The sequence below is a fragment of the Petaurus breviceps genome, unplaced genomic scaffold (genome assembly GCF_028583685.1).
Source record: "Petaurus breviceps papuanus isolate PSGF00001 unplaced genomic scaffold, PetGlider_PUasm1.0 90317, whole genome shotgun sequence".
Taxonomy (NCBI): Eukaryota; Metazoa; Chordata; class Mammalia; order Diprotodontia; family Petauridae; genus Petaurus; species Petaurus breviceps.
The window spans coordinates 263,977-273,703 of NW_027187217.1; the positions used below are offsets into that span (position 1 = coordinate 263,977).

Below are 9,727 nucleotides of genomic sequence, written 5' to 3' on the forward strand. Positions count from 1 at the left end.
GAAGGTGGGCTGTGACTCCCTGGTCGTCAGAGGTGAGCCGGGAGCTCCCCCTGGCTGCCTGCCAGAGGAGCCTGGGGGGAGGCCAGCCGAGGGGGTCCGGCAGGGCAGGGAAGGTGGGCTGTGGCTCCCTGGGTATCTGCCACTGTCTCTATGAGGCCCTTTCACCCTCTCACTAAGAATCTCTGCTACCCTGTTCTGTCACTCTGTCCCTTGAAGGCTTCCTGCCTCTGGGCCTCTTTCTCCCTGGGCTGTTCTGTCCCACCATCTCTTTTGGCCTGACCTGGCCCTCCGTTCTGCCCCCCGCCCTCAGGTGGGCACCACCATGACGATAAGGGCTCGTGTCTCCGGGGCTCCCTGACCACACTGCCCCCCTGCCTGAGTGACCTATCCTGTCTTGCCCATCTGGACCTCAGCTTCAACAGCCTTAGGGTGCTGCCGGCCTGTATCCCTCAGATGATGGGTTTGGACAGTCTCCTGCTCAGCCACAATCTACTTGAGAGGCTGCCTGAGGGCCTGGGCACCCTCCGGGCCCTCACTTTCCTCTCAGTCTCCAGCAACCGACTTCAGGCATTACCACGGGGCATGGCCAGGTTGACTGCCCTGCAGCGGCTGGACCTCTCAGAGAACTGTCTGGAGGCATTGCCGGAAGAGATTGGGGCTCTGAGTAGCCTCACTGAGCTCAACCTGGCCTCCAACCACCTTTGCAGCGTCCCTGACTCCCTGGGTGAGAGCAAGGGAGCCCCCAGCCCTTCTGCCCACCCCCTTGCACACCCTTCCAGTAAGTTAGCTTCCTGGGCACCCACACAAAGGCAAGAAGAGAAAAACAAGATGTGGGGGTCAGTCTTGTCCCCTGCCCCTGCCCTCTGGCCCTCCTTCAGGATCCATCTCAAAGCCCACCTCCTACAGGAAGGCTTCTTGGATCATTCCCCTCCTCACCTTCTGGGGGGCAGCCCCTTCACCTGTCTCCTCTGATCCCTCCAGATGGTAACGAAGATGGGGGAGGGGACACACATATGTGCTAGAGACCCTCTGGGGGCATGGGGGTTCGGAGAGACTGAAAGGGTCCCCAAGGCCCTGACTGGGACAGGATTGGAGGGGAGATTCCCACTGACCGCCCCCCCCCCAACTCCCCTCAGTCAGCCTCCAGTCCCTGCGCCTGCTTCTCCTGCCCAGCAATCTTCTGGTGTCCATCCCTGCTGGCCTGGCCTGCCTTCCACTCCTTACCCAGCTGGACCTGAGAGACAACAGGCTTCGGGCTGTGCCCCGGGAGATCCAGGAGGCCCCCTTCGTGCAGCTGCAGGGGAACCCCTTGGAAGTGCCTGAGCCGATCCCTACAGCACCCCTAGGTGGAGGCAGATCCTGAGTGGGGAGGGAGGGGGATGCCCCCCTAGCACTTTTTCACTCACAGGCCCCCATTACTTGGTGCAGGGGAAGACCCCACCCCCAAAGTGCCCAGAGTCCTGTTGGCTTCAGATGCAGACAGGTGGGAAGGAGGGGACAGGGGGGACATGGGGGGAGGGGTGGGGGACCATGGGGGGAAGGGAGGAAGGGGGCAGGGGCCTCATCTTTCCCTCTGGTCCGGCATCTCTTGACCCTGGCTCCACAGTTTCACAGTGACCTCCCATGGGTGCTCTGTGGCCCTGGCCTGTGGGATCCGTATGCTCTTTCCCCCTGGCGCCACCATCGCCCCTACCACTGTCCGCTACCAGCAGCTGCACCCGGAGCCTCACCTCGTCTGGCTGGGCCCCCATGATGCCCTGCTCAGTGCTGTCCTGGAGCTACAGCCCCATGGGACCCCCTTCCAACAGGTTTGGGGCTTGGGGTGATGGCAAATGTGCTCCTGGGGGGAGAGGGCTGTATGCGAAGGGTTGGGGGTCCCAAGTGTGTCTGCAGAACCCTCCAGAAAATGAGGGGTCTGTGTGATGACAGGAAGTACGTCTATGGCTGCCTTTTGTCCCGCCTCGTGCCTGGCATGGCCGCCAGGTTGTGGTCAGGACCCTGAGCGGCCACACCTGGAACGACCTGGAGACATACTTGGAGAAAGAGGAAGAACCCAAGGTCAGGGGGGCTTGAGGGAGAGGGCCAGGCTTGAGGACCCTGGGGCGTCTCTGGCTGAGCCCTGACCCCCTTCCCCCCCTTCAGAGGTTCTGGGCCAGCTGCCGAGTGCCTCACTTCTCCTGGTTCCTGGTGGTATCCCGGCCAGTGGAGGACAGCTGCTTTGTGCCTCGGGAGGGGGCACTTCTCTGCTCTTCGGGTGACCCCAGGGTCAAGGTCATCTTCCCAGCCGGGGTCACCACCGTGCCTCGGCAAGTCCGTATGCAGGTATACTGAAGGTAGGGGCCGGGCACCTATGGTAGTGGGGAAAGCCTGTGCTCCCCACCCCCAGCTCTTCACTGTCTCTGCTCCAGGTGGTGAGGGTATCAGGCTGGGCTCTGGGTGAAGATACCGAGGCTGCAGTAAGCCCTCTTCTCTGCCTGTCCCAGGACAGCCCCCACAATTTCCTTGGTCCAGTCACCGTCCAGCTACCCCTGCCCCCAGGCATCACGGGTGAGACCTGGCTTCTGAGCAGGAGCCCTCAGCCCAGAGTGGCCTCTGCTCCTGGCACCCACACTCCCCTGCAGGGTTCCCTGTTTCAGGTGCCAAGTTCCAAAGTGTCGTCTGGAGGAGGGAGGCAGCTATGGGCCATAGGGCAGGTCAGCCAGGACCACCTGCTTCTCCTCCATTCTTCCTTCTCTCCAGGCCTGAGCCTGGACCGGACCCGTCTGCATCTGCTGCACAGAGACCCTGAAGTGCTGGCTTGGGATGACATAACAGCCCAGGTAGCCCTGGAGCTCACACACCTGTATGCCCGCTTCCAGGTCACACACTTTTCCTGGTTAGTGTGGGGTGCTTGGAATGGGAGGCGGGGTGCTATCCAGCCCAGGCCTCATCTGCCAGCCTTCTCTCCTGCTAGAGGAACCCTCTGTCTGCCATCCCCCCTCCCCCAGCTCTGTCTGCCATCCCCCCTCCCCCAGCTCTGTCTGCCATCCCCCTCCCCTCAGTTCTGTCTGCCATTCCTGCCCTTCCAGGGCAGCTGTGAGCCTGACCCCTTGACCTCAGGTACTGGCTGTGGTACACCGCCAAGAGCTGCGTGGAGGGTCTGGCCCGCAAGGTCTATGATCGCCTACGCCTGTACCGTGTGAACTTCATAGCTCTGCAGAGACGGCGAGACCCAGAGCAGGTGCTGCTGCAGTGCCTGCCTGGGAAGAAGGTGAGGGGGGTGCCGGGGGAAGGGCCTGGCCATCATCAGGGGCCCCCATGACCTTGGGTGCCCACCTCCCCCCACCAGGTGGAACCCACCCTAAGGAGGCTAAAACCCAGGTACCGTGGCCCAGAGCCCTCCGACACCGTGGAGCTGTTTGAGGGCGAGCAGTTCTTTGCTGCCTTCGAGCGTGGGATCGACATTGATGCTGGTATGGGCCCCTGGGGGAGGGGGAGGGGGTGCCAGCCTGGTCCTGGGGTGGGGGATGGCGAGGAGGTGCCAGCCCAGCCCTGGGGGGGGCCAGGGGTGTGCCAGCCTGGTCCTGGGGTGGGGGGCGGCGAGGGGGTGCCAGCCCAGCCCCGTGGGGGTGAGGGTGCCAGCCCGGCCCCGGGGGGGGATGAGGGGGTGCCAGCCTGGCCAGGGTGGGGGAGGGACTAGGTTTCTTTATCCTAAGGAATCCCAGAAGGTGGGGAAGGGGGCAGGGCCTGGGGCCCCACCTGTGCTTGACCTAGGAATGAATGCCAGGTTCCCAGGGACTGAACCGCTACCCAGAACTCTCAGAGCTTCCCCTGTGCCAGGGCAGCAGGTGGGAGGCTTGAATCTCATTCAGACCACTGGCTAAGCATCACCCCCATGTCTCAGCTTCTTCCTTTGTATTCAGTTGGATTTGATCAGATGGTCACCCCCCTGCACACACACACGTGTACACATACGTGTGCACATACACACATGCTCACTTTTCTATAGCCACACGCTCACATATACACACATATGCATGTGTCCACATTCACGTACACACTCATCATATACATACATACATGACCTCACATGTGTACAGCCACTATACCCACATTCACAGGCTGTGTACACACCCCACCCCTACGCACGCACACAAATGTCCTGTCCCTCCCTCCCACCTGTTGTCTCTGCCTCTGTGCTCTCCATCAGCCCCACCTGTGACAGATCAGTAAGCCTGCCCCCGGTCCCAGGCTACTGAGGGGGGGGGCATCCAAGGTCTTGGGCTTACTTCTGGTGTGACCTTGGGCAAGGCTCTGCCTCTCTCTGGACCTCAGTTTCCCCTCTTAGCCCAGATTTATTCACTGGGCTAAGCACAAATGCCTGGAACGCCCCCTGGAGACCTCCTTCTAAACTCCTGGTCCCCAGCAATGATTCCTCTTTGGGTCTTTGCCTGAGAAAAGCCACCATTCACCTCATTTATGTTTCTGTGGTTTTAAAAAAATTTTCCTTCAGTGTCTCCCTATGACACATGATTGTCCATTCTACTGAACTGGGCCACACACATGGGGAGCCAGGCTTTCACATCTCTGGCCCAGCCTGTGCCTTTCAGTCTTTCCCAAAAGAAGAATAGAGTTAACTTAAAAATGCTTCACTAGGACAGAAGTCAACTCTTCTCCCCAATATTTTAGCCCTGGGGAGCTAATGGACACTGTGCCATCCCCAGACTGCTTCCCAGCTAACGCACCATTGCCATCCCGCTCGCTGGAGTTACCTGACCACTTTCTCTATAGTCGGTGCCATTTGTGTGGGGATACTGGAGGCCACAGGTTTTGTTCCTGGCTCCTTTTTGGATCTGATTCCTGATAATTCCTGCTCCCTGTCCAGGCTTGCCAGAGCCATTCGCTCCTTCCCTTTCTGTTTGAAGCCATCTTGCTTAGACACTGATGACAAAGCAGGACAGGTCCTTACTGACCCTTGGGGGACACACTCGTGCCTCATGCTTCCAGGCTGTGGCCCAGAAACCCAAAGCCTGGCCTCAGACCCGATCTTCATTGCCACTTGCCTTTCCACGTGTGGGAAAGGGAGGGAAGTGCCCCCATGTGTCCAGAATCAGAAGTGGGTTTCTCTTTTTGGTTTTGCTCAGGACTTTCTAAGTCTTAGCCATGTTTTCTGGAGTTCTGGTGATCCCCAGAGGAATCCCTAGGAACAGAGAGTGTTCTGGTCAGCTGGTCCTCTGGAGGTTCTCCACTGTGTTGGGGAGTTCCATGGGCCCTTTTCAAATGGCTCAAGCCTGAATGTGTGCCTGCGACTTCTCCAGGTTCCCTCCCTTTTTCCTTCGGTTCCCTCCTGGAGACACTGGGTGTGCCAGGTTCCTCCCAGGCTTTGCATGGGTCTTCCAAGGTGCTGTCAAGCATGGAACAGTGCTCTGCAGGTCATACACGCACAGCCAGCTTCCCCTTGCCTTGGCTCCTAGCAGGCTCACCAGCTCCTGTGACAAAGACCTTGTCTTGGCGAGGCAGAGGGAGAGCCTGAAAATGTGTGCAGTATCATGGTTTCCAGCCTGGCACACAGAGCGTGCACCCTGGCATGGGATCTTCATACGCTGGTGCACATCAACGCCTCAGGAACTGAGAGTTGCTCAGGACATTGAGTAGTTCAGTGACTTACCCAAGGTCACACAGTCAGAATGTGTCAAAAGTGGGATCTGAGCCCAGATCTCCCTGGCCCCAAGGCCAGGGCTTCATAACCTGCTGGAGTGTTTGACTGAGCCTCAGGACTGGTAGTGTTAGCTCTATTTCGCAGATGAGGAAAACAGGCTAACATTGGTCCAGCTCCTTGCCTGGGGTCGCACAGGGTGAGGGTCAGAGGTCTGGCTTGAACTGAAGTCTTCCTGACCCTTATCCTGCTTAAGCCTTTTGGGACTGTGGTGAAGAGTCGGGGACTGAACTGTTGGGTTATTCTGGTCAATTCCCCCAGATCGCCCAGACTGTGTGTCAGGAAGGATTGCATTTGTCTTCTATTCCCGCCTAAAGAACATGAAGGAGATTTATGTGACATCCACCGTGGACAGGAAGACGCAGGCAGTGAAGGGGCAGGTAGGCTCCACAGACCCCCCTGCTTCCCTCCTCATACAGATCAGAATGAGGGGTGTCACACGTGGCCACCTCAGGGGGACGGGAGGGTGCTGACATCTTGTCCCCCCACATCTTGCTAGCCCACATTCCCACCAACCACCTCCAGCCACCCCTGTAGGGCAGCTCATTTGGGACCAGGATTTTCGCTGATTACTGGCTTACCACCCTCAGGTGTCCTTTTACCGAGGGCCAGTGCCCGAGGCTGTACCTCAGGAGGCTGTCCAGAGGCGGAAGGGCCCGGATACCTTATGGCTTGCCACACTGCCCATCAAACTGCCTGTGAGTGTGGGGTGGGTAGGGAGGGGAGCAGGGCCCTGGCTTCAGTATGATAGGAGGTGCAGCCAGGGGTCAAGGAGAACAGAAAGGAAACAAGCATTTATCAAGTACCTACTGTGTGCCCAGCACATATCTCTTGAGCCTCCCGGGCAAGGAAATGAGGCAGACAGAGAGGTTAAGTCACCTTCTCAGAGTCAAACAGCTACTAAGTATCTGAGGCTGGATTTGAATTTGGGTCATCCTGACTCTAGCTGCCAAGGGGCCTGATGAGGGAGGGGGAGGGGGAGGCACAGTTATTGGGCAGAGATGCCCAGAAGCAGCTGCTGAGGGTGAGAGAGTCACACCCACCCTTTCCTCTGTATTGGATAGAGGCTACCCCAGAGTGAAAGGCAGGATCCCCTGGATGGACTGCCCCTGGCCTCCCTGAACCTGGGTCATCCTGAGAGTGGCTTCCTGACCCAGAGCAACCTTCTGACAGTGGCCAGTAGGCTTGGTCCAGACTGGCAAAGTGTGGCCCTGCACCTGGGCCTCTCCTACCCAGAGGTGCAGCGGATCCAGTATGCGTACAGGTAAGGGTAGGAGCCAGGGGCAGGGAAACCTTTCTCTCCTGGGGAGAGCAGAGCAGGGGACCACCTCTTCCTCTACACACTCCAGAAAGAGGTGGCCTTCATCAAGTATGGCTTCCTGGCCCTGCCTCTTGGGGTCGAGGGAAGAGGAAACAGGGAGGGTCATGACCAGGACTGTGGGGGCTTGAACCTGCGCTGTCTCAAACATATCCGGGCCCCCACAGGGATGACCTAGACGGGCAGATCCGACACATGCTGTTCTCCTGGGCAGAACGCCAGGCCGGGCAGCCAGGCAGCGTCCAGCAGCTACTAGAGGCACTGGAGCTGAGTGATCGCCAGGATGTAGTAGAAGAGGTACAGGCCATCCTGGAGCTGGGCCGGAATAAGTACCGAGCATCCATCCGCCGAGTGGGCCTGGCCTCTGAGGAAGATCCCACTAGTGTCCCAGCCTAGGGCTCTGGGAGCTGCTTCAGAAGGGAGGGAGGTCCCTCTTATTCCACAGAGATCTTCTAACAGACACCACTAGCCCCCACAAGCAGACCTTGTGGGGGAGGAGCTTCCAACATTGCCCCATCCCCATAATGGGGGTCCAGGGACAAACCAGAGAGAAGATCCCGTCTGCCAGCCTCACTCAGCCCTGAATGGACCCAGCAGGACAGAGGGGGCCTACTGGCTGCTGCTTTCACTCCTCCGGACTGGTCCAAGAATGAATCCCCAGGAAACAGACCTGATCTGGGGTTTTTGGGGGGTGGGGAACTGCAGCAAGAGAGACCCTTTGAAATTACCCCCACGATGGCCAGCCTCCTGTCTCTGCAAATTCTTGTAAAAAATGTTACATAATCTCATGTGGAGGGGCCCTTACTGCTCCTGGCCAGTCTTGTTCCACCCTTAATTAACTCACAATCCCAGAGCTCATGGCATCTCTTCCAGGAAAAAAAAATGGAGGCCATTTGCTGAGAGCTCCCTGTCATCTGGTGTTCTTCCTCTGCCTCATCTCACATCACCCAAATACCTTCTCACACCGAGAGGCAGCTTCCTTTCAGAGAGCAGCCCTTCCACGTGAATGGCTGCCCCATTATTCCATGCGGCAGACTGCCCTGCTTTGTCATTCTGCCCTCTCACTAATCTTGGATTTCTCCTCCCTGCCTCTATCTCCCCCAGCTGACAGCTTCTCAGTCCCCTTCCCTGGCTCTTGATTCAGATCACACTCATTAACTGGGGGTGTCCCACAGGCTTGTCGCCTGAACCTCTTCTTCCCAGACTCTGGCCAGTGCTTTGCCAAATGGATAGTCTGCACTTAGGAGTCAGTCTCATCAGCAGTGGTCTCTGCTATGAGAATTCTCATTCTCAGATCTCTTATCCAGCCTTGGCCTCTCTGCTGTCCTCCAGTCTTACAATTCCAGCTGCCTCATTGGACATCTCAGACCCGATGGCCTCTAAACATCTCCAGTCAGCCAGTGAACACTAAGTACCTACTATGTGCCACTCACCTACTAAGCTCTGGGGATACTGCTCTCAAGGAGCCCACAGTCTAACAGGGAAGACCATATGCACACAACTATGTACAAATAAGGTATAGGAAGGAGAAATTGCAAATAATTAAGAGGTGTAATAAGATGGTACCTAAAGGAAACCAGGAGCCAGAGGGACAGTATTCCAGGCCTGCAGGGCAGCCAGTGAGAGTGGCTGGAGTTGAGAGGCAGTGTCTTGCTTGAGGAACAGCAGGGAGGCAGAGCCACTGGACTGTGTAGGTACAGGGCAGGGGTTTTCCAAAATCAACTCAATCTCTTCTCCCCTAAAAATCCCCTTGCTCATCCTAACTGCCCTGTTACTACTAAGGGCACCACTGTCCCAGTCACTTAGGCTCACCCTCACCCCCACACACACACACATCTAATATGGTGCCAAGGCTTGCCCACTTCCCTTTTGCAGCATCTCCCCAATATGGCCTTTCTCTGACATGCCCCCACCCTGGTGCAGGCCGTTGCTGGGTCCACCTGCCCCAGTCTCTCCCCACTCCAGTCTATCCATCCTTCATTCAGCTGTCCAAATGATCTTCCCTAAACTGAAGGTTGGACTGCATCACCCCACCCTTCTTGAATAAGCTGCAATGGCTCCCTATCACCTGCAGTACCAAATACCAAGTCCTCTAGTGTTCAAAACCCTTCAAGGCCCCCTCTTCCCTTACCAGTCCTCTTATGTGGTGCCACCACGCCCTCTTCAATCCAGTGACATGGCCACCTCCTTGCCTCTTGGGCACCTCCGGCCATTCTCTCGGGCTCTTCCCCCTTGCCCGGGCTGAGCTCCCTTGTCATGTCTGGCTCCTGGTTTCCCTGGCTTCCTCCCAATGTCAGCTGCCGGCTCCCCTTTTCGCAGGAAGCCGTTTCCATTCTGCTGATCCTCTGCATTCTATCCTGTCTGGATCTCCTTTGTCCTTGTTCAGTATAGTCCCTCCCTTCAGACTGAAAGCTCCTGGAGGGCAGGGGCTTTTTACCTTTGTATTCTCAGCACTTAACCCAGTGCCTGGCACATAGTAGGTGCTTAATAAATATTTATTGACGTCTGGCTCTCTACGCACTCCTCCCTCCCAGCTTGTGTTCCCCGTAGGGCTAGGGCCCCATAACTCCCCTAAGGAAAGGTGCCTAGGCCCCGGCCTTCTGTGCCAGGCCCCGCCCTCCGTGGAACTGGGCCTTTCCTCCTGGAAACATTGTAACCCAGGAAGAATAGCTCAGAGTAACAAGCCCGAGGCAACAAAGTTACCCAGCGGGGGG

The 9,727-nt window shown here is 57.6% G+C and overlaps 1 protein-coding gene across 1 annotated transcript in view; it reads left to right on the top strand.

Annotated features, from left to right (window-relative positions):
* PIDD1 (p53-induced death domain protein 1) overlaps nucleotides 1-9,135 on the top strand; it is a gene marked incomplete at its 5' end in the record, with an annotated part of 11,297 nt that extends 2,162 nt beyond the window's left edge. The window contains 13 exons of the mRNA XM_069107981.1: nucleotides 311-724; nucleotides 1,137-1,346; nucleotides 1,429-1,483; nucleotides 1,607-1,808; nucleotides 1,930-2,058; nucleotides 2,143-2,322; nucleotides 2,409-2,875; nucleotides 3,100-3,250; nucleotides 3,329-3,452; nucleotides 5,957-6,075; nucleotides 6,286-6,393; nucleotides 6,760-6,959; nucleotides 7,181-9,135. Of these exons, the coding sequence (XP_068964082.1) occupies nucleotides 311-724; nucleotides 1,137-1,346; nucleotides 1,429-1,483; nucleotides 1,607-1,808; nucleotides 1,930-2,058; nucleotides 2,143-2,322; nucleotides 2,409-2,875; nucleotides 3,100-3,250; nucleotides 3,329-3,452; nucleotides 5,957-6,075; nucleotides 6,286-6,393; nucleotides 6,760-6,959; nucleotides 7,181-7,409 (2,588 nt within the window). The remainder of the gene's footprint in view (nucleotides 1-310; nucleotides 725-1,136; nucleotides 1,347-1,428; nucleotides 1,484-1,606; nucleotides 1,809-1,929; nucleotides 2,059-2,142; nucleotides 2,323-2,408; nucleotides 2,876-3,099; nucleotides 3,251-3,328; nucleotides 3,453-5,956; nucleotides 6,076-6,285; nucleotides 6,394-6,759; nucleotides 6,960-7,180) is intronic.
* Nucleotides 9,136-9,727: the final 592 nt, after the last annotated feature.